This window comes from Pelodiscus sinensis, chromosome 12 (assembly GCF_049634645.1).
Source record: "Pelodiscus sinensis isolate JC-2024 chromosome 12, ASM4963464v1, whole genome shotgun sequence".
Lineage (NCBI taxonomy): Eukaryota > Metazoa > Chordata > Testudines > Trionychidae > Pelodiscus > Pelodiscus sinensis.
In genome coordinates, this window is record NC_134722.1 from 11042076 (window position 1) to 11066754 (window position 24679).

The 24679-nt window shown below is 41.5% G+C and overlaps 1 protein-coding gene across 9 annotated transcripts in view; it reads right to left on the bottom strand.

Moving 5' to 3' along the window:
- The window catches only part of CMIP (c-Maf inducing protein), a 201118-nt gene that overhangs the window by 25903 nt on the left and 150536 nt on the right, over positions 1–24679 (bottom strand). For all 9 annotated transcript variants that reach the window (XM_075939998.1, XM_006122667.4, XM_006122666.4 and 6 more), the window contains 7 exons: positions 21668–21829; positions 18833–18874; positions 14874–14936; positions 13826–13906; positions 11545–11648; positions 10402–10506; positions 8973–9326 (listed from right to left, as the gene is read on the bottom strand). In XM_075939998.1, the coding sequence (XP_075796113.1) occupies positions 8973–9326; positions 10402–10506; positions 11545–11648; positions 13826–13906; positions 14874–14936; positions 18833–18874; positions 21668–21829 (911 nt within the window). The remainder of the gene's footprint in view (positions 1–8972; positions 9327–10401; positions 10507–11544; positions 11649–13825; positions 13907–14873; positions 14937–18832; positions 18875–21667; positions 21830–24679) is intronic.

The window sequence follows — 24679 nt, forward strand, 5'->3', positions numbered from 1 at the left end:
AGAGCACTGCAGTATCTCTGGTTGGATATTAACAATTACTGCAATGAGCCAGACAAAGAGGCCACAGCAGGGGAGGGGCAGCACACAAAGAAGCAGAAGGCACAATGAAAAGTGCCTATGACAGAAATTTCCCCTGTAGCTGTTCAATGGTTGCTGAACTAAAGGCTCTGGCTCACTAATAACAAGCCTTTTTTTCCCAACAGAGGGCTTTGGTGGGAAAGACGACACCGTGCATCATTATTCAGGATTTCATCTTACATTTCCAAATCATGCAAAAATGAATGCCAGGATTCTGTGTTATTGAGTATGAAGCTAACAGCAGAGTTCATGGAAAGCTAGCAGTAGACGAGATATCAGGGTGCTAAATACAGGACGGCTGTCGGAGTGAACACTTGCCACTGCAAACAATTTAACATACCCAGAAAATGGTCTCAGTCTCTCTCGAATGTTAGTCACCAATAATAATTAAATAATCCCTGCCTAAACTGCATTTGCCTTAGGGCCATCATGATCATCTGCCTGAAGAAATAATACACTTTCCTTTCCGTGTATCACTTTTCACCACAAAATGAAAATCTGTCTACATGCCACGTGCAGCGCAAACAATCCAAAACATATTAGTAGCCCAAGGCAACCCTGATAAACATGACATCAGACAATCTGCTCAGGATATTCAGTAGGGTGTTGACTTATTGGGGAATGCAGAGGATGCTGAGGAAGCTGCAGTGCATTGGGTGCAGTAAGAGAACCTGGAGTTTGGGGCAGTGTGGACTGATGTAAATTTGAACTGGCTCTTTGGGACTACTTGACATAAAATCATTTTTACTGGGCACGCACGTGGGTCAGACGGAAAACGCTGTTGCCATTTTCTGAAAAAGGAGCCAGAAGCTTTTTATGGTCAGCATTATTGTTTTAAAAGCAAAATGTAATTCTGCTGGATCAACAGCTTTGAAGAGTGAAGTCCTCTTGTGTTCACAGTAGACAGAAAGCACAAGTGCCAGCAGTGTAAGTTTCTCCAGGAATCTCTGCCCCCAAACTTAACTGTGTCCAGTACTTCACTATATGCATAGCCCACACTGTGTATTTGGTTCTTCTTATAGGTTTCAAAGGCAACCCACTACACTTTGGACAGCAGTGGAAAGAAATAATAAGAAAGAGGAAAGATGGTCATGAGAAAATTTACAAGCATTGTTGCTGCTGCCTTTCCTAGTAGATTCTGCTCTTGTAGATCAGTTAGCCACTATTTTCACTTATGTATTAGCCTGGTTGACAATAGTCAATGTCTCCAGAGACATGAATTAAACATGCTTTTTTTTTTTTTTTTTTTTTAAAGCATAATTGCTTGGATACCCTGAAGGTAGTACTCCCACAAACTGAAGAAGCAACTATCCCACAGACCTCTGCATATACGTGCAGCATGCAATTGGTGCCCTAGTCAGTAAGGCTGCAGGGAGCCTTTCCTCTTCTTCAGATGTACAGGCCTCAATTATGTGATCTTAATCAGCCAGCCAAAGTGGAGATACAGACCAATTTGCCAGAAGAGGTTTCCCGCCTGTCAGTTTTGCAAGTAGGAGAAGACCTTACTGACATTACACTGGAAATGTGCTCCATGTGGTGGAGAGAGTTTTTATTGTACAGGAAACTCTTCAGCTCATGGGAATCAACACTTAAATCAGGGACTGGACAAAGTAAAAAATAAAGATTTCTGCTCTTTCAAAAAAAGGGAAAGTGCATTGCCTGGTACCGATGGTACCATCGCAGTTCCAGGATCTGAGAGCGCCTATTTGACACTAAAGTTTGATCCATCACTCAGGGACAAAAAATATACTGTATTCCAGGTGAGATTACAGCTTCTTTAAAATCTGTCTAGATGATTGCTTACCTGCCAATAACTTGTCAAAAAATTAGTATAGATTTTTCTTTTGTATGTGATAATGATTGCGTGTTGTTACTTGGGTGGATTTTATAGTTCTATATATTTGGATCATCAGATATTCCTGGTTCTATCACAGTCATTCCAAAGCGGATGACAAAACCAAACTTGGTTTCAGCTGAACTTTGTCTAACAGGTGCTCAAGCTTCTATACCAAATAACTTTAAATTTTAATCTATCTCAAAGGCTCTTTTATTCAAAAGAGCCACGTGTTCAGGGGATAGAAACACAGGAAATAGGTTAACAATTCTTATTTGTGAGACTTTGAAAAATTAAAATTAGCTTCAAAAGATTACTCCTGACACACTAATTGTATAGTAAAGGTATTATATTTGGTGACTATTGTTTTTTATGTTGGTATTGAGTCAGACACCTAAAAGAACAATTAAATTAAGTGCCAAACAACTTATTTATGCTTGGCTTATTTTGGTCAGTAATAAGGACTTTAGTGACTGTCTACTGAGTCTTCTAGTCCAGTCCTAGATGACCATCTACTACATATTTGAGAGAATTTGTCTACCTGTGTGTGTCTCTGTTTGTTCAAGAACTCCTCCTAAACAGTAAGAGCTAGGACCACCAAATTTGGAAGGTAGCTTCCTCTTATCATAACTTAAAGCAAGGTCAGGGTTTGTTGTCCTTGCTTCTCAGAAAGCCATAAAGAAAAGAGAATCACCAGGCAGGTAAAAGAGGCTGGCCGGGGACATGGCGCCTGGGGGTGAAAGGCTTTTAGGGAGGGCTGAAGTTCTCCCCCTCCTGATTCATATGGGAACATTGTTGGCTGTTCCCTTTCATCAGGGAGCAAGGGGAAAGTGCAAAGTATGATGCATTCCTCACCCTGGCTGGGGGGCGCAGGGGACAGACGAACCTGGACCTGCCCCAACTAGCAGACATGTACCCTCCCCCAACTGTGCCTGCTGGAGCTGCAGTCGCAATGAAAAGGTGCTTCTCACCTGGCCCCAAGCTGCTGTGGTGAGAGAGGGTTGGGGCAGCTTCTCTCCCTTGGGCAGCCTGCATACTGAATCTCTTACCCCAGTCCCACCCCAGAGCATTGATTTAAATAAAGAAAAACGAAAATTAATTGTGTTAAGAATCCAAGCAACACTGGCTAAATCTTCTGGTGGATTTATAATGAATACTGTGTGCTGATGTTTTCTGATCATTAGGATGTATTGTTCTGCCTCCTCTCTCCGTGTTTTAAATAGAGGATATTACTACATGTAGAACTTGCTAGTTCAGCAAGGGTTTGGGTTTCATCTTGTATGATGAAATGAAAGCCAAGAAGCCACTGATGCTTAATGAGAAAAAAAGAGTCAGGTCCAAGAGAGCATTGGGACTGGGAGTTCATGGTGTTTATGGAAAATATCTAGAGTCAAATGGACTGGGATGAATATGTCTCATGCATCACCAATGTGCGCACACAGACTCTCAAGACACCAACTAAACCCAAGCCACATGCTCTGTTGATCTAATACTTCTAAGGGGCAGAAAAGACGAGTCTAGTCAAAGAGCAATCTATTCAAAACTCTGTACTAAGCAGCTTACTGCTAAAAAAGATACTCCCATCTTGGATTTAACTTGCCTTGCCAACAAAATTCATAGCCCACATTTTCAGGGCTTGTCTGCATAGAACTGGAGTACGAAACATCTGCACGTATACATGCAAATATGGTAAGAGCACACACAAAACATCTCTCTCTCTATATATATAAAAAAATTATCCTGTGAAACGAAAGAGTGATGTCATCACGTCAATCTGCATCACACGTGGCCTCCTCCCTGGTTCTCTGCTGGGCCTGTTGTACTGTGGCCACAACCTTGGCCCAGCCCAACCCCCTAGTGGCCTGGGAGAGAGAGCTGGGCCTGCCCAGCCAAGCCTCAGCCTGGCCCAACCCCCCGGTGGCCTGCGGAAGAGAGCCAGGGCTGACAAGGTCGAGGGGCAGAGGGATAGAGCCAAGGTTGACTCAGCCTCAGCCCTCCCCAGCAGCCAGGGCAAGGAGGGAGGAGAGCCGGGGCTGGCGCAGCCAGGGGGAGAGGGGTTATGGGGCAGAGTTGGGGCTAGTGCACCCTCTGCCTGCCCAACAGGGGGAAAGTGGAGGGAGCTGGGGCTGGGGCTGGGGCTGGTCTGGCTACAGCGCTGCCCAACGGCCAGGGGTGGGGAGCCGGGGCTGCCTACCCCCAGAGACAGGGGGGCTGGCAAGCGCAGTGAGCAGGGGGTACTACCCCCTACTGGCCTATTAAAATAAATTTGTTTTAAAAACAACAACTTCTGGTTCCAGTTCCCTGAGCTCTTCTGACATTTTCTATGGCTTTACAGTCAAATTTTCCTGTTTGGGGTTCTGCTCTGATCTGGTGCTGCAGGGCAAGACCCGCAGAAGCAACACAAGAAAGTGATGTCAACAGCGAAATCTGCATGAAGTTTTGCCAGTTGAACAAAATTAAGCAAACTGAAGTAACAAACACAAATCATTTCCCTCTCTCATCCCTTTTACTTCCACTTGTGAATGTAGTAGGAAAAAAAATCCAGAAGTGTGACTTTTCCAAGAGAGAGACTAGCTTTCCCTTAGGCACTTGGTTTTTTATATCTGTTGGGAATTCTGAATTCAGAGTTTATTTTTGATGAAAAAAACTTTCTTCCCCACACCACGTCTTTGTGGCTGCCACGCCTCAGTCTGGCCCTCCCTGGCGGCCATGTGAAGAGCTGGGGCTGCCCAATCCAAGAAAGAGGGGGTTGGCGAGTACAGGTAAACCCTGGGTTACGTCAGTCCGACTTACCTCTAGTTACGAACGGGGGTGGGGCGGCGTAGCTAGTGCGGGGTGCCTCCCCCACTGTCGCCGCCTCTGGCGGCGTGGGGGGCGCTTCCCCCCAGCAGACTAGGGAGATGCGGAGCGGCTTTTCTTGCCGCGGAGGACGCTGGGGGGAGGGGTGGGCGCAGCTAGTGCCCCCACCCCCCCAGCAGACCAGGCTTTTCTCGCTGACGCCTGGGGTAGAGCAGCTGGGGGGCTGCCGGGTTGGTCCCACAGCGCCAAGGTGCGGCACTTCTGGACCAACCCAGCAGCACCCCAGCTGCTATGCCCCAGGCATCCCCAAGTCAGCTGCTGCTGAAACTGACCAGCGGCTGACTACAGGAAGCCCAAGGCAGAGCTGCTCTGCCCCTGGCTTCCTGGAATCAACCGCTGGTCAGTTTCAGCAGCGGCTGACTTGGGGACACCTGGGGTACTATATGTACCAGTTCCGACTTACATACAAATTCAACTTAAGAACAAACCTACAATCCCTATCTTGTACGTAACCCGGGGACTGCCTGTATACCAAACATGGGGTGCAGCCTCCTAGTACTCTCACATTTTTGCAATTTTGAAAACATGGACCTTTCCTCACTTTTGTTTTTAGAAAGCCCTCAGTCATCACATTTTTATTTATTTATTTCCAGGAGGTGCATATTAAAACCTTCCCACATATTTGATGAAACTCTGGCCTAACAGATGCCAGTAACAAAACTCCTACTGAATTTGGCAGAGCCAGGATTTCATCCATGCCTTATCACCCAAACTTCTCAAATATCATTGAACTGTCCATCACAATTATTGCATTATTAAAATATTAAACACGTGGAAACTTACATGTTTTTCCCAATACCACTTTCATTTATTTATTAATGAGCCTGAATTCAGTCTGACAGGTATTACTGAAACCCACTGGGCTGATCTGCATGACTGGCATGTTATAAATCAATGGTTATAACCTATTTAGGAAGGGCTGAGTGGGCAAACATGAAGGAGTAGCAATTTATGACAATAATGGTATCACCTTTTTGACTCACTGACAACACAGAAGAAAATTATCCTGAACGTTATGCATCACAGTGTTAACAAATAAAGCATAAAATGGGGTATTGGTGTCTACTAGAGACCATCAAATCATACTAGAGAACAGGACAACCACCTCTTTTCTTACCTATTTATAATGTGCAGTGGGAAAAATGTTTTGAGTGACATGCCCGAGATTTCATGTTGCCAGCAGTAAAACATCTTTGAAATTTCTAAATATTATAGATGACAATTTCCTAAGTCAAAAAGTGTTGTGACACTTTACAGATAAAGAGAAACTGATCACAGAACTAGAAACTAATTGCAGCTTAGGTATAAGTGATCATGGCTTGATCACATTTATAATGTTCAAACAAAATAAAAGCCAGACCAGTAATATACATAGTTGGGGCTTTATTTCTCAAAACTGGAAACAGTTATGAGCAAGAACAGCTGGGAGGAAGAATTTAATCAGAAAAAATACGTTCATGATATTTGAAAATTGTTTAAGAACATATTACTAGACATCAAAAAACCCACAAAGAGGCTGTACTGATTTAAAAAAAAACTAAACTAGTTAGAGAGGAAAGGAAAGCAGCAATTAAAAAAAATATATAATGACTGTAAGGAAGAGATTTTAAGTACATTAGAAGCAAAAAAAATCATAGCAATGGTATTGGTCCATTATTAGATGGAAATGGTAAAGTTATCAATAATGCATAAAAGGCAGAAATTGTTCAATAAATATTTATGTCCTGTATTTATGAAAACATTGTGATACTGTCGTCATATATGCTACCATTCTTCCCATTCCATTACTGTCTCAGGAGGATGCTAAACATCAACTAACAAAGACAGACATTTTAAAATTATTGGGTCCAGATAACTTGCATCTGAGAGTTTTAAAAGACCTGACTTGGCTAGGAGGCTTGCCTGATCATTATTGTTGAATTTCAATATAGGAACACTGGGAAAGTTTCAGAAGACTGGAAGAAAGTTAGCATGGTACCTTAAGAGGATGACACAAGTTACTATAGGCCTGTCAGTCTGACATTGATCCAAAGGCAAAATAATGAACTTGCTGATATGAGATTCCGTTAATAATGAATTAAAGGACAGTAGTATAATTAATGAGAGTCAACATGGATTTATGTAAAATAATTATCAGATTAATCCTGGCTTGGTTGATAAAGATAATAGTGTTGATGTAATATACTTACACTTGACTTGGAACCACACAACATTCTGAATGATATAGAATTAACATGGCACACACATTAAATGGTTTAAAAGTTGGCTCACTCATAAGTCCAAAAATGTAATTGTAAATGAAGAATTGTCATTAATCAGGTATGTTTCTAGTGGGGCCCCACAGGGATCAGCTCTTGTCCCTAAGCTATTTAACAGTCTGGAAAAAAAGATAAAAGCATCACTGATACAAGTTTGCAGATGACATAAAAACTGGGGGAGTGGTAATGAAGACAGGTCATTGAGACACTACCTCTAGATAGCTTGGTAAGGTAGGCTCAGCCTAACCATATGCCTTTTGCTATGTTTAAATGTAAACCTAAGAATAAAGAATGTAGGCCGTACTTATAGGATGGGAGACTCTATCCTGAAAAACAGTGACAGTGAAAAAGATTTGGAGACCGTGGTGGATAATCAGCTGAACACAAGATCCCCGTGTAATACTATGGCCAAAAGGGCTTATGCGATCTTTGGATGAATAAAGAGATGAGTCTTGAAAAGGAGTAGAGAAGTTATTTTACCTCTGTATTTGGCACCGGAGTGACTGCTGCTGAGAATACTGTATCCAGATTTGGTGTCCACAATGCAAGAAGGATGTTGATAAGTTGGAGAGGGGTCAGAGAAGAGCCATAAGAATGATTAAAGGATTAGAAAACATGACCCATAATGATACATTCAATTCTAAATAGACTGCGCTCCTTTGAGTCTAACAAAAGAGAAGGTTAACGGGTAGTCTGCTTATTTTGTATTAAGTACCTAGTAGGGGAATATTTGATAATCAGTTCTTCAATGACTGGAAGTGGGAACTAGACAAATTCAGACTGGAAAGAAGGTGCAACTTTTAAACAGTAAAGGTAATTAACCACTGGAATAATTTACCAAGAGTTGTGGTGAATTCTCTATTACTCCCAATTTTAAAATCACAGTTGGATGTTTTTCTAAAAGATTTGCTGTACGAATTACTTTGGGGATGTTCTCTGGCCTATATTATACAAGAGATTTCTGCTACTGATCACAATGGTTTCTTCTGACCTTGGAATCTATGAATTCTACCATAACTTAAGTAAAATTGAATATAAAACCAGGAATCCTGACATGCCGTCCCTTTGGTTCACACAGCCTTGCTGTTTCTATACATGTTCCACTCTAATTCCTCTGGTCTGTCATGCATCTCATGTTATTCCTTGATTTTACTTATTCATCCAGCTCATAATCTAAAATTTCCACCCCCAAAAAATATTTCTGAAAATCCTTTGAGTATCAATACCTCTTGAGAACCAACTAGCCTGATTAGGTAACTTCACGTTCAGAGACCATGTCAAATTATCCATAGGTGAATGGAATTCAATTCCAATTCATCTTTATCACAAACATTCTGCAATTATCTCTTGAGCGGTCATTTATTAATGTGAGTTTCAATGTATCCCACTAACTACCTAATAAACAAAGTAGCTCGTGATAGAGGAAAGTCTGAGCCAGGCACAATGAGTTGCAAAAGATTAAGGGCTCCATCCTGTGAAGAGCTGCGTTTCTACTGAGAGGCACTTGAAGTTGCTCAACTCCCACTCAAGTCAACAGGAGTGGTAATGCTGATCACAACCACAGGGTCTTGGCCTAAAAATAGGAGCTGATAAGAAAGGAACTAGTTCCACCCCCTTAAATCTGTGTTCAATAATCTTAAAGTGATTTGGAGGGATGAAATGAAAATGTTTTGTTGGTAATAAAAGACCAATAACTGCGAGCAACAATATCTTGTCTCAATGTACAAATAAGATTTCCATTTTCATCCTCCAAACACTATTTTTAGAATTTATTGGCAGCACCAGATGCCTCTTTCAGACACTGGACTTCAGTGCTAGCGTTAAATTTACAGCCCTGTCTTATCTTGCCAGCTGCACACAGATGTTGAAGGAGATAGATCTCTGGGAAAAGCCCCCTAATTGTTAAGAGGACAACGTATGAAAAGCCGTAAAAAGTCACTCACAGCATTTTGAGTATTTCCACATAGCAGCCAAGGATCCTGTCTGCTTGGGTGCTCAGCTCGATGCTCATGGTGCTACAGGTGGGGCTGACCATCAGGCAGTCAATCAGGTTGGGCTCACTATCGTTGCCAACGTTCGCTGTCATCTTCTGGTTGGCTGTGTTGTTACGTTCCACTTCCACATGGATCTCATTTGAAGTGACAATGACCGATTTGAGGCGAGATTCGGTCATGCTGGCCTCTTGAGAGACCAGGTCAGGACTCGTGTGGAGAAGTCGGAGGGGTAAGTTAGGCTTTCGGTCACATTGCTGCTGGCAGCCATTACGAATTTCCTTCAGACTTGGAGAATTGTCTCGACTGCATTTTAAAGATAAACTTATCATGTTAGTCAAACTTAACAGATCTACCAGGGAATACAGCGGGGCTGAGACCATATTTTATGCTAGTCCATTTGATTATGATTCTCCTTTTTATTTGGATTACAAAACTATTAAGCCCAAGAAGGAAAATTCCTCCAGCCTTTATATTGCAAGGATTTGCACTTTCCATTAGTCTCACAGCTGTACCCACTGAAGATATGAGGAATGTTGCACTCCCCTTCAAGTTACGAAGCTGACATGAAATTCATTTATTCATGCACAACTCAATACAGCCCAGACTCTGATCTGCAGTCCTTTCATTAGGAAATTTTGCTGGCTACTAGGCAGCCAGCATACATGGGGAAAATTACATAGGCATAAACAAGTAGGAAACGAAAAAAGAGTCCTTGATGTTGAATGAAAAAGATAAAGTACATCAGTAATCCAACACCAGGGTCCATTTCAACAGCAATTTTGTGGTAGTCCTAGAATCTGAATGATTAAACATCTCATGACAACAGAGATTGAGGTTGGAAACCAAACAGAGTATGGAGCTAAATTTCTACTACAATTTACACATGGCCTCCTCTCAGATATCTATACCACTTTAGAAATCACTGATCTCCTTATTGTAAGTATAGCTCACTCTATGTGGGAGACATTCACTGTGCATCAGAATTAAGGAACTGAAGTTTACATTTTGAGTAGCTCATTGCACCAGGTCATGAGCTGTTCCTGGATAAAGAACACACAGGCCCAGACTGGGAGAGGCCTCTGTGCAGATGCCTTGGAAACCTCTTCACCTCTACAGGCCCTAGACACAATCGCATTCCTCCCCATGGTCCCCCAGAGGCATGCACCAAAAGGGACGGATAGAAGGAGCAAAGATAGATGAGCATTATATGGCAGTGAGCATCATCTTCTTGAAAGATGTTGCAGCCTGCATACCATCTTTTCTACACTGGGAACACTTTTGAGAAACCTCTTCTCCCCTCACCCAGAGCATTATCATTCAACTTCTTATACAGAGACACAGACACACCCAGAACGTAGTCTGGAAAAGTCATACTAACCTGTTGATAAATTCCTCATAACAAGAATAAATGGCTGCTAAGCAGACAGCTACAAGATTCGGAAGGACCCTAGGATGGGGGCATTGTCCAGTGGGACCATGCATGCTGAAAAATAAAAACAAAAAATGGTGGTGAGAAGAAGAAACCAAAAGGCGACATCACTGTAACAAAGGTGTCTATGTGTGACAACATTTTTAGACATAAAGGGGTCCCCGAACAGGAGACAGACTCAGTGGGAATTTCTGGGGTGAAATCAAACATACTGAACTTCTCAGAGTACGTATGATCACATTGACAACTGGATCAAGTTGTTCCTGAATGTATTTAGGAGCACCGGGCTGGAAGAGACCTCAGGAGGTCATTAAGTCCAACCACCTGCCCAAAGCAGGGCCAACCCTAATTAAATCATCCCAGCCAGGGCTTTGTCAAGCCAGGATTTAAAAACCTCTAGGGATGGAGATTCTACCATCTCTCTAGGTAACCTTAGTAAAATAGTTTTCCTAATATCCAACCTAGACTTCTCCCACTGCAACTTAAGACCATTGCTCCTCATTCTGCCATCTGTCACTACTGAGAACAGCCTCTCTATCCTCCTTGGAACCTCCCTTAGGGGTTATAAAAGGCTGCTATCAAATTCCCCCCTCATTCTTCTCTTCGGCAGACTAAACAAGCCCAAATCCCTCAGCCTCTCCTCTTAAGTCATGTGCTCCAGTACCCCATATCATTTTCATTGCCCTCCACTGGACTTTCCTCGATGTGCCCACATTATTTCTGTAAAGGGGATGGGAGGGGCAGAACTGGATGCAATACTCCAGAAGTGGCCTCACTAGTGCCAAACAAAGGGGAATCCAGATGTAGCCTCACCAGTGCTGAATAAAGGGGAATTTACTGCAGGACTGTATTTACTGCAGCCCACTTGAAGAAAAATTTCTTTTAAGGTTCACACATAGCTGGGCACTAGAAGTAAGGGTTCTTACTTAAGGTTCTAGTTTTTCCTAGTACTTGGTAGCACTGATAGCATTTCAACACATATTGGCCACTCTGCTGTTATCCACAAGGAAAATATTTTTATTTCTCTTTCATCTCAGCTATGAAGAGGTACATGTTCACAAGGCTGGAAAATACTCCATAGAATTAACTAACCTATGAATGAACTTCTTTACCACCTCCATGCCAGCATTCAGTTCGTTCAAAGCCAGAATATACTCCTGAGTAAACAGCCTCAACCGAGGGCACTTCCCAAAATCCTGTCCAAAAAGGAGATACTCAGTGAAGTCACTGAAACATGCCTTCAATGTATGTTAAAACTGTATTTTCAACAGAGATCAGCCTGGGGACATTTGAATTGATTTCATCATTGTGTCGACATTTTCAAGAGAACTGCAGGTACCACTGTTCATTGACCATACATACAGTTAACTAATAAAAATCATGTCATAATTGTCAAATTCCATCACTCCAGATACACCTTTGAAATGTGTGTACATAAGATGATCTTCCATGTAAAAATGCAGCACTTATGCATATAAGTTCCAATCTGCATATGCACAGCTCTTTTTTTGCACATTCAAGCTCAGTTTTTTGAGACATGGTATATCTTTAAAAAGACATCCAGTCTTTAGCTCGATTGCCTACTAGAGAATGTCCTAGGTAAACTGTCCCTAGTAAGTAAATAATTACATTCAATCTTAAAAATTTCAGCCCTGCATTTTATTAGCTGGTTCAAAGTGCAAAGCTTTGGCTTTGGAAAGTATGGTTTGATACAAGTTGGAGGGAGAAAATGTGCCCAAAGTTGAACATACTCTCCAATATTATTATAAACCCTCCAAAACCAGAGCACTCAGCTAGGAATTAATCTTAATGTCCATGTCATCTGGGGGGGAGAAGGGGGCGCAAACCAAGGCAAAAAACAAACCAAAAAATGCTTGAACATCAACCAGTCTAATCTGGCAAAGAGTTGAGCATCTCCTGAAAATCAACAGATGTTGAGGATGTTCAGCACTCCAGGAGCCACTCAGCATAAACAGAATCTGGCCCACTGCCTTGTAATCACAGGTAGACATAAAATGCTGTGACCAACACCACCACCACTAGCTCTTATTTAGTACTTTTCACCTATAGCTTTCAAAAAGGCTTTACAAAAGAATGTATCATTTTACAGGGAGAAACTGAGGTACAGATCTTGAAGCAACTCATTAAAGATCACAGAGTCAGAAATATAATTCAGGTTTCCTCACTCCCAGACCAGTATTCACTGGATTTCTGTGTGGCCTGCTAATGTATAATATTAACACTGGGCTCTCTGCTTCTCTTGCTCAAGACAACTTTTTTTATATATACACAGATATACTCTGAAGAGACTATTCAGAGTATAAATTCCATAGAGAGCAATTAAGTGCCCAAATCCACTCCAATTAATATCTAACTGTAAATTCTTCTATTACACATGGTGGTAAAAAGGCATGTTGATTTCCAATCTGTAAATGCTAAGTGTGGTAAGTAGGAGCAATTCTCTTAAGCTAACCAAATACAAGCAGCACTCTGTGCATTTTGACTTTATTAGAAATCCCACAAGTGTACTGCATTTTATTTATTTATTTTGGTGGAAGTATTATTTTAAATAGTCTGGAATCCAAGAATAACATTTGTAGAATATTTTATTGAAGGTTACGGCATATTCAAAAACATTGTCATGTCTGGAGAGAGTGGGCACAGAACCAAGAATACAGCCTTTTGGTTACATCAGTTTTGTTAGTTAGTTCTGAAAATTCTTAACAGTTAAAAAAAAAAGGGGGGGGGGAGCTGTATAAATAAGAAACATGAAATGTTTTGCTTGGGATGTGTGCTGTGACCCAGAAAGGCTGTGGATGTCACCTACAATTATAACAGGCAATGCAAACAAGCCGTTGTGCAGTTATAAAGCCATGAAACCCATCCCAAGGATCATAGCAAATTGCAGTTTTGTGCAATAAAATCTGCTTCTGCAAACTAAAAACTGTACTAGTAGCACTAGTGCCTTTCAAACAGCTCATGAACTCGTCTTCTCATTCTGGAACAAGACAGGCAGTCCTTAGTGTTGTTGGGAAGCAATAATCAGCTATTGGACTCCACCTCAGATGACTGCCTCGTTATAAGTAAATAAAAATGAGAGGTCAACATTTTTAGGCTTGATGCTTCTGGATTTTCAAAAGCACAGACATGAGTTTAGTATCTCTCTATCTTAAATGCTTTTGAAAATCCCAGTCTGAGTGCCCAAAGGTTCACATTTTACATGTAGTGTATGGCTATACTGTGTAAATGTACATATATATAGTGACCAGGCATCATGGCGATGGGTTCATTACAGATAAGATAGCCAATTCGTACATTAGGGATCACAGTAAGCTCTCCTGACCAATCAAGTACACAGAACATCGATCCTTACCATGTTGTGTTTGAGGATTCTCTGTACCACTGGTGTAAACACTTCTATGACAACCATGGACCGAGGGCGTTCTCTGCAGTGCTGTAATGAGAAACCATAAATACATATGGAACCTGGAGTAGCCCTAGCCTTTACCAAATTACTGTATAAAACCTGAGACTACAACATTCATCAATGATATATTTAGGACTGGTCTACACTACAGACCTATATCGGTGTACTTCAACTACATTGCTCAGGGATGTGAAAAATCTATACTGCATGAGCAATAGGATTATACCGACCTACCCCCGATTCACACAGTGTGTGTGAGAGAATCTCTCCTGCCAAAACATACCTACTACTTTAAGGGGAGGCTGGACAAACTACATGAACAAGAGAGCTGTCTCCCATTAGGCTTACACTGTCTTCCTTAAAGCACAAGTGCAGTAACGCAGCATGTAAAATGTAGACTTTCCCTTAGTCATTAGGAGCCAATTTGAGATTTTAGATGCACATGCCCAGAGGGCAGGCTCTGGCCCTACAGGTGGTTAACAACAATGTGGGTATGGTTTTTTCAATCCATCAATCTGACAGTCTTTCCTTACAAGTAAATTGCCGGTTGAAGAATACCCAGTAATCAAGAGAATCTGATAGAAAGCATATATCCAACCGTCAGCAATTAGACTTTAAATTGAAATGTCAATCGGTTTAAAGAAGAAAATGTAAGTTATAGCAGCTTTTTCAAATTCGAAGACTTTTGTTTCTCTCACACACACACACACACACACACACACACACACACACACGACAATGTGGCGTATGTCCCACATCATGATCCATCTGAACCCTCTGGTTCCAGTGGCACTTATGCCAGCAATGGGACATATGACAAGACGTGGCTGTGTGTCAAGAGTTAAGATTATATGCCTGTCTGGCCCATTGAGAACAAGGATCCTACTGGCCATCACCTAATGATAGAAACCAACTGGGATATCAGTTCAAGCAATTAAGAAAAACAAATAAAAAATATCAATGAGACTTCAGACAACAAATGTGATCCTAGTACCTTGCAGAAGAATTCACAGAGGTCAGGCGGTGGGTGATTGTTTTCCAGCAAAGGTGCAATTGCCTTGAAAATAAAAAATTAGCATACTTTCATTTTACTTCATCACACAGGCCAGCCCTAAATAAAGATGTGAAGCATGAGTATATTTTAAAAATCTTTACAACAGGGACCTAGATAAGGTGACTGTAAATTTAATCTAATACTGTGCTGTTGTAGCAGTGTCAGTCCCAGGATATTAGCGAGACTCAGTGGATGAGGTAATATTTTAAAAAAAACATGGTACCTGTCAACATTATATGCAAAAGATACTACCCCATCTACCTTGTCTTTCCATTAGGAGCTCTCAGGATTAAGTCACATTTAGGATTTTAGGTGGTTTTGTTTTGAAACAAAAAATACTACTAATAGAATTGTGGAGTTTTTTTTCTGAGTGTCAATAAAGCAAGTAGGGTTTATTTTATTTTTAAATTATAGGCCTAATAGCTCATAACTGTTATAAACCAGTTGAGCAAATTTCTCTTTCAATTATGCCAGTGTAAATTCAAAAATGTAACACCGCGAAAGACAATAGATTATTTCAGATTTTGCACCAGTGTGAATGAGAGAAGAATTGGACTTTGATTTTAGAGGTATTACTCTAGGGATGAATCTGGCCCATGATTACAGTGGCATTGTCACTTTATTTAAATGGGTCTAAAGCAGGGGTGGGCAAGAGGCTGTCCGTGGGCCAGATCTGGCCCCTGGCCTTCTCGCTGGAACCCTTAGGCAGAGATCAGTTCACGTTTTAGAAAGCCAGCTGCTCTCTACTCCAGAAGGCTGGGGAGGAAGGAAGGAGACTTCTCATGCTGTTCCCCAGCAAAATCTCTCAGTTGCTATTGGCCAATCTCTCAGCTTCATCCCAAAATCCTGCATCCCAGTCCCCTGCCCTAGGTTACAGGGGCCTCCTTCACCCAAACTCCCTCCCAGAACTCATTTTCCCTCCTGCACCCAATCCCTTACCCCAAGCTCTCTTCTGCACCCAACTTCCATCCTAGACCTTGCACCTCCTCCATTAATATCCTGGAAGAGTGCAGCCCTTGATCACTTTCCAAAATCTTGGAATGGCCCTCCATCAAAGATTATTGCCAACCCCTGGTCTAAAATAGTCAAACACACATAAATTGTGTCCTTTTTTATAAGCAGCTAATACTCCGATTTTCTACTAGTACAAAACAGGCTCTGCTTCTTGGGAGTGACTGATTTCCTTTCCTTTTAGGAAGGTCACTACTGTGATATTACAGCTTTTGTGGAGGCTGAAGTCCATAAAAATATGAGTAACTTTACAAAAGTTCAAGGCAGTCTTTTTTTTCCCCTCCATCACTAGGCAACCTGATGTGGTTATGTATGGTAAATATATTGCAGGTCATACCTGCCACTAAGTGTAATGAAATTATGTTGCTGCTGTCTCCTTTATTAATGAGAAAGCTGTACAAGAACAATGCATGCTCCAAACATGACCATGCCTTCAGGCTTTTTAAATCTTAGGCTAAGGGATTTCCAGCACCAATTTAAAAAGTATGATTCTTTAAAAGAGCAGCCAGGACACTATATATTAAACTTCTGAACGACAGGTTTTCTACCCAGTTGGCATTTGGGGTTTTACTAATGCAGTCTCTTTGGCTTTATGTTTTTCTCCCCCACTTCTCACAGGAGTTCAGTTCAAATTAGCCAATCAAAATCATCATGAATCATGACACCCATGCAGTCATAGGAAAAGATTAACATGAACTTCTGGAATGAAAACCAAGCATGTCTGCAAAGAGCTGCCTAGGTTTTACATAACACGGGAGCAACTAAAGCTGGCTATTGTACAATTTCCCTCTCTACAGCTTCACTGTTCCATAGCCCTATGTGACGGCGCATTGGGGTTCCCCCGTCTCCTGCACCCTGAAATGGCACAAACAGACTCCACCAGCCAGTAGAATTGAGGGTGGTTTATTGCTCCTCCAGGATACGGCATAGCACAGATGTAATCTGGTTACAGGAACTGGGGCTAAGAGGCCTCAGTGCCCCCTTTGAGATGGGGGATCCCAGCCCCCTTCCCAGTTCCTTCTTCCCTGCTTTCCAGCCAGGAACTAACCCACTCTCCTCCAGCCCTGCCCCCCAGCCAGGGCAGCATTCCACCTTCCTTTGTTCCTCTTCATGGGGGTCAGCTGGCCAAACCAGTTGGGATACCCTCTTTGCATAGTGACTCATCGCTTGTCTGCTCGGTGGTGCTACGGACAGCAGCCAGAGAGTTAGCAGGTTACCCCCCACTACGTCACACCCTATAACAATATATTTTTTACCACAGTAGTATAAAAATGGTGCAGAATCCTGCTGTAATTTTCAGATGGACTAGCCTTGCTCCATATTGAACAGTTAGCTACATTAAGAACTCTACTTGAATTTATCATTATAATAATTTGCTATAGCATCTATCCTCCTCCATTCCTCTGATAAATTGTATTGCAAAGCCACGGTGAGGGTTTTATGCCTGCCTGTTGACAAAGATTATCAGATTATAGTAGTTGGAGAGGGAATTGGCCGTTCGGTGGCTGGCATTAAAAAAAAAAAAAAGCTTCGTTGTCTAAGTACATTCCCTAGTGCAGAGGTCCACTTCACAAAGCCAACCACAATCAGCAGTCTCAGAAATGCAGAGAACTGACTGAGTGGTAGAGATTCCCCAGTCAGTGGATCTCTCTGAAACAAGTACAGTGTGGGTGGGGAAAACCTACATTCCTATGCCTGTCCTGTGGATGAACACAGGCAAAGAATTGGTTTGTTCCTATCTGGCAATTTGGAATAAGAATCAGGCTATTAGCTAAAACAAGGTAAGGTACATAGCTTGAACTATGCAGGCAAATCACTGAGGCCTCATAAATATTTAGTAATAATAAAGTAATAAAATAAAGCAAGGCTGCTGCTATATTTGCAAGGGGCTTTTAAAACCCAGAAACTGTATTTCTGTTAATGACTGAGATACAATTTTCAGAATTTGTGAAAGTTTTAATTTTTTTTTAAAATACAGTACAAACATGTTTCCCTCCCCCAAATAATTATCACTGACTGACCCTACCAGGAAGTCTGAGTTAACCTTGGCACTGAAATAAAATGAAATCTATAGCGGACATCAGAGCAAAGTGCCTTCCAATTTAGAAACTTATCGTAATGACTGATACCAGCTAAAGTGGAGTCCTGAGCAGGAGGTAAGTGCAATTCACTCCTGGTAGCAGCTATATTTTATGTCATGTTGTTTTGCAGGAAGATTCATGGAGCTATGAAATGATCAGGTGGTTGTGAAGTACTAGATTAGATTACTGAGAAAGTCTCCTGGAAATCACCAGCACCTGAAATCAAATTACAGTGATGGGAAAGCAATTTTCACCTCTGATAAATTGTTGGATTTATTAAGATTTTACATTTGATTGCATGAGAAGGAGGACTGCTTTCTACTTCGCTTACTTGTGTATCCAAATAAATTCACGGTGTGTAATCACAGAAAACACAAGAGTGCATTTTCAGATCCCTTTGTATACATGGGTAAAAGAATATACACACATTCCCACACACTTTTCACAGTCTATCCCCGAGCATGCACAACAGCACACTAACCATAGCATAACAAGGGCTGTAAAGGGACAAATCTGGCAGGTGTTAATGTTTGCAGTGTACGACCATGCAGGGAGACAACTCATCCTAATAGTTCTACATACAGAGTTTTACACACATGAATCGGCTCTCTTTTATTGTTATTTATACTGGACAGGAAAAAGGAGACAATAAAAATATAAAAAAATTAATAGGCTAAATGGGTATGACCCATTGAAGTCAATGGTAACTCTGCCACTAATGTCAATGGAGGTAGGAACAAACATAAAAGGAAGCCAAAACCATGGCAAAATAAACAAACCCCCAAAACTTGACATATAGATACTCACCACAATAATGCTCTCGTGGTCTTGAGTGGTTAAGTTGGTATTCTGAAATGGTCAAACAGAAGAAATCAATGAGTTAACCTTATTTGGAAATGGACACAGTTTATGCCCACACCTCAACTAATGCAAATAAACAAAGTCAAGAGTCCAATTCTGCAGTAACTGACTATCAGGAATAAAATCAGGCTCTATTAAAATCATTCCCTTAATGCAGGTTACACGTCACTTACTATCAGGGGCTATGCTCACTTCCATTTCTCACAAAAGGATGTTCAGCCCCAGTAGCAGGGCTGGGCCAAATCCGGCTCGCCAAGCCACACAATCCAGCTCACGGATGCAGTGGGGAGCCTCAGGCAGGCTCCCTGCTTGCCTAGCCCCAGCCACATGTGGCTCAGAAAAGCGGCTGACAAGCCATTTTTCTTTCACCACTGTGATCTCGAGTGGGGGTTGGGAGGGGTCCTGTGCTACTCTGCACAACCCTACTGGCTGGTTTCTAGCCAATGGGAGCTGCCTGTTTGAATAACAGGCAGCACATGAAGCACCACACCTCCCCTCCCATATAGCTCGTAATTATTCATATACGCACAACGCCCCTGCAGCCTGTGCAGAGGTGGGGCGGGCAGGCTGCCTGAGAAACGTGCTGGGCTAATGACCGGGAGTCATCCAGATAAGCCTCCTAGCCTGAGCATGCCTCTGGCACCCCAACCCCTCCCTTACCCAATCCTCTGTCTTCCAATTCTTGCCCTACTCTATATACCACAAACCCTCTGCCTTCCTCCTGCACCCATATCCCCTCAGATCCAGGATCCCAACCCCCTTCCCCAGATCACAATCCCCTCCTGCCCTAGGTCACAACCCAAACTCCTGCACCCCAATTCCCTGCCTTAGGTCACAACCAAACTCCTGCACCCTCTCCTGCATCCCAGTCTTCTGCCCCAGGTCAAAACCCTCTCCTGCCCTAGGTCACAACACAAACCCCTGAACCCCAGGTCACAACCCTTCCTGTCCTAGGTCACAACCCAAACCCCTTCACCCCAGTCCAGTGCACCAGGTAATAAGTGCCTCCTTCACCCAAATTCCTTCCCAGACCCCACACTCCCTCTTGCACTCCAACCCCTTACCCCAAACTCTCTTCTGCACCCAACCTCTATCCCAGATCCCACACTTCCTCCATTAATATCATGGAAGAGTGAGTCCTTCGACCACTTACCAAATTCGTGGAGTGGCCCCCCCATCAAAAATTATTGCCCACCCCTGTTCTACAGGATCATGACTCCTGGATTTAGCCATCAAATTTCAGCTAAAGGTTGGTGCTCCCTGATGTCATGTCTTCACTTCAGAATCAAGGGGCAGTGATCAATCCAGCTGAAGTTGATTTACTGCAATAAATCAACTGCCAAGCATTATCCTGTCAACTGGTATACCACCAGAATGAGAATAATTGGAGTCGATGGGAGAGCATCAGTAAGCAGTAAGCAGACCAAAGTACATCCACTTCAGCTAAGTTGTATAATGCCTGAGATACCAAATAATGGAAAGCTGAACTAGTGGGAGGTATTTCTTAAAAATGCTTTCTAAATTTCCAGCTTTCAGTTCCACAGACTGAGTTAATAAAAGGTTTTCCTTACTACTCTTTGCCATGACTGGAGGACTAATTGCAGTAGTTTTCCTGTAATTCCTGCCTCCTAACATGGAACCACCAGCAGATACCACCAGCACAAACTGTGCAGCAACTCAGTAATTTCCTAGGTTCTCTGTGTTCCACAAGGCTCTATGAAATTACAAAAGTGCTGCAAACTTCATTCACCAAAGGGAAAAAAGCTTTTTTTCTCCTTATCACAAATGTACAGAAAATGCAGCCTGTCCTTCACTCCCCCTACCCAATATGTACAAAATTCTAATATGAATCACATTTCCTTCTACTGGAACTGAAACAAGCAGAGAACAGGTAACAAGAGTAACAAAAAAAATTATTAAAGTGAGTAACATTAAATACAGCACAAAACAAAAATGGGGACAAATAATGAAATGGACGATCTTTTTGTCATAGATATGGGGGATGCTAAAGCCTTCAATCTCGCCATGTGAAATTGCAACAAGAAAACTGCTGATGATTAGATTTATCACTGTTCACATCCCACTGATCTGGTGTGAGAAAGATCTATTCTACTGCATACAAATAGAGCCCCAGTAAGGCTTTGTCTACACTTAACAATTTAAAACGTAGCCGCTTTAAACTGAAAAAGTGTGGCCACAGCCCGCCATGCAGCCCCAGAGCAAGTCGCCCGCCCCAGGAGCAGCCAGGGAGGCAGCTGAAGGGAGGGAGGATAAGGATAAGAGCGCTCTGCCAGCATGCTACATAAATAACCGCTGTGAGGGGAGTGGCTAACAGCACAGTTCCCAAGGCTGTAGGCTGGTTCATATTGGTACTTCAGAGCACTGTAATTTGCTGTGCTCAGGGGGGTGATTTTTTCACCCACCTCAAGCCAGAAAATTATAGCGCTGTAAAGTGGTAGTGTAGACTTGGCCTAAGTAGCCAATGAAGTCAATGGGAGTTTTGCCATTAACTTCAATGGGATGTGGATCAAACCTAGCATGAATGGACTTCTCAACCACGCACAACTAGGGAGCAGGGATGGGAAATCAGCTCAAAAGGCGAAATGTGTTTTCAAAAAAAAAACACACACAGCATGGGCCACTGAAATCAAAAGGAATTCTGGTGAATATTAGAGGACAGAGTTTTCATTTGAGTTAAAAGTTTGGTGGGGAGATGGGCAAAATACAAACACTTTTAACCAAAGAAAACACAACAGGATGGGTACACCCCCATGTGCTCACCTCTGAGAGCAGTTTTGAGACAATCTCCAGTGGTGCTTGATGGATGGAATCATCTTGTAGTGGAGAGGTTAGCGCCATGTCCACCAGCGTCCTAATCTCCTTCAAAACAACCTCCCAGCGGCTTGGGTTACTAAGCACCTTCTTGTACTTGTAAATCTTTTTCTGCAAGAAAATATAAACAACCACAGAACTACCATCATCAGACTGTCATGATAGGAAACCGAAAGAAAACAACAGCTTCCCAAAATAATTGTTTAAACTTCTTCTGTTTCTTTTGTGTGTTTTTTTCCTTTTCGACGGGGAAAAAACCTCTAAGTATACAATTTAGTTGGTTTGTAATTCCATGGGAGAAATGGGTTATGGGAGTCACATTTTTGCTTTAGTTTCAGAAAATGAACAGTCACTGAAATCATCTCAAATCATCCCTATTCTTGGAGCCCACTGGAAGATAACAGCAACCATACTCTTTTTAGAACTAAACTTCCTTTTTAATAAAATATAAATAGCATTTACTTGCTAAAGAAAGTAAAAACAAAAACAAAAAACAAAACAACACACACACACACTGTCCTCCACGTGATTTATTCTGCATAGCTACATGATGAATTATGATTCTAGAAAAATCTCAGCATTCTTCACCCAGTACTAGAGCTGGTCTGAAAAACTGTGTAGAAACCATTTTCCATTAGAAACTATTCTCTAGTTGAAATCTACACATTTTGCAAAAACACATTAATATCTTTTTGCAAGAGAAAAAAAAAGGGAGAAAATCCAATAGCTAAACATCCCCTTTCAATATTTTTGGAACACAGATTCATTTTTTCCTTTTGAAATTACTTTGCATTTTAAATGTTTATAACTTGTTTATAAAGACTTAAACAAAACATTTCAGTATGGTCAAAGTGAAATCTTTTCATCAACCCAAAACAAATTTTTTTCTGGAAGTTTCTTTTGTAGTAAAGTTCAAAATTTCAGAAGTATCATTCCTAATTAAAACAATTTTTTTAAAAAATCTTGAAATCCTTCATGACATTTCCATTCTCCACCCAACTGTAGTTAATACCTTAGTCAATGGATGGTCCCTGTGCAGTTGTACATTATTCCTGATAATCTCCATATAAATTACAAATCTACTAATTTTCAACACCACCAGACATACTCCAGCTAGATCAGCAGTGGATCAACTCTTACTTTCTGAACAGCTATGCTCCCACAAATGATTAGAGTATAGACAGTTTTCTATTTATATAGGATATTCTTTGGGAAAATCCTAAAAACCTCCAAAAGCCCCCAAGAATAACTTGATAGAATTCTAGCACCCTAAAACAATGTTGATGAAAGTAAAAATATCACCCCACATGATGTGACTGATGCCTTCGGGTATCTCACCACTAGAGGCCATATGAGCGGAGCAGCAATCGATCCAGGTCGATTTACTGGTTCTAGCATAGACTTGATAAATCAACCGCTGATCTCCATTGGTATGAGACATGCAAGAGGAATTAACAGGAGAGCATCTCACATCGACAGACCACACTGAAGACATCAGGATAAGTAGATCTAAGTACATCGATTTCAACTACATTATTCACATAGCTAAAATTAGGTAACTTAGATGGATCTCTCCCTATAGTGAAGACCAGCTCTCAGGAACCAATAAAGATTAGCCTACACAGACTGTCCTCAATCTCCATTTCAATCCCCAGACCCAGAAGGCACATAGCTTGAGCTGACTTCTAGAATCTTAAAAAAAAAAAAAAAAGTAGTACTGTAGCACCTTAGAGACTAACAAAAATAGAGAGCGAGAGAATCATGAGCTTTCCCACAAAAGCTCATGATCTTCCCCCTTTTCCTCTATATATAGTTAGTCTCTAATGTGTAACAGTACTACTTTTTTTTTTTAAGACTAACACGGCTACCCTTCTGATATCCTGAAACCTAAACGGCCAACTCCATGAGTTTTTGCTATAGGGCCCGTTTTCCTGTTTACAAATCTGATCCTGTGACTAAAGTCCAGATATATTTTCACTCTGTTTAGAGTAAGCCATATGGATAGACAGTTCCTCAGTTTGTACACAAATCATAGAGTTATGCAAACACACATATACATGGACCCATACGTTTAACAACTACGTATCACATTTATGTTGCGGAGATCTAGACACAAGTGCAGCATTCTCTTCTGAGCTGCTTTGCTGATGTGTTAATCATCATTTCACCCTTTCACTAATACAGCACAGCCCTTCCAGAATCATCTGTCACTATTTGCTTATTAATCACTTATTTCCTGCAGTGGCATCAGCTTCAATATTCAATACAAGAGTGAAATCTACCCCAATTGTAGCAGAACTGGAGGGGAGAACAATAAAGAAAGGATAATACTCCTCCCGTAGCAAGTTTTGGTTCTTCACAATGATGAGTCATGACAGTGTGATATACTCAGGCTGATAAAGTATTTCAAATCCACAATTTACATGAACTTTTCATTTTAATTAAATTTATACAAATAAGAAGGCACAGCAGCCACTCTATCTTGCAAAGCATTTTGAAAATATTGGAAAGTAAAAGACACAGGAAAAAAACAACCTGTACACCTACCCCTGGACATTAAACATATTTCAGATTTTAGAGCAGAGTAAATACCTTTAAATTTGTACGCTCTTTGGAGCAGCCCTTTAGGGCTTCTAAATTACTAAGCACATTGTCATCATTTAATTATCATCATTATAGTCTTTTTTTAGGAAACATAACACGATGGTCCCATCGAGATTTTATTTTCACATTTATTTAATGGTTCTCTATAATTTCTTTTTCGTTAGACTGGCTACAGCACTGAATAACATCTAATCTTTCTAGGCTGATCAGTCAGCCCGATAACCCTATACTACTAATTTCTTGCTAATTATGCACAGTGAGCACAGCATCCTAAACAAAGCAAGCTTATTCGGCACTGACAGTTTACACCTCTGTCCTAAGATACAAGCAAGTAAATTCAAAACAGAAAGCAGAGGA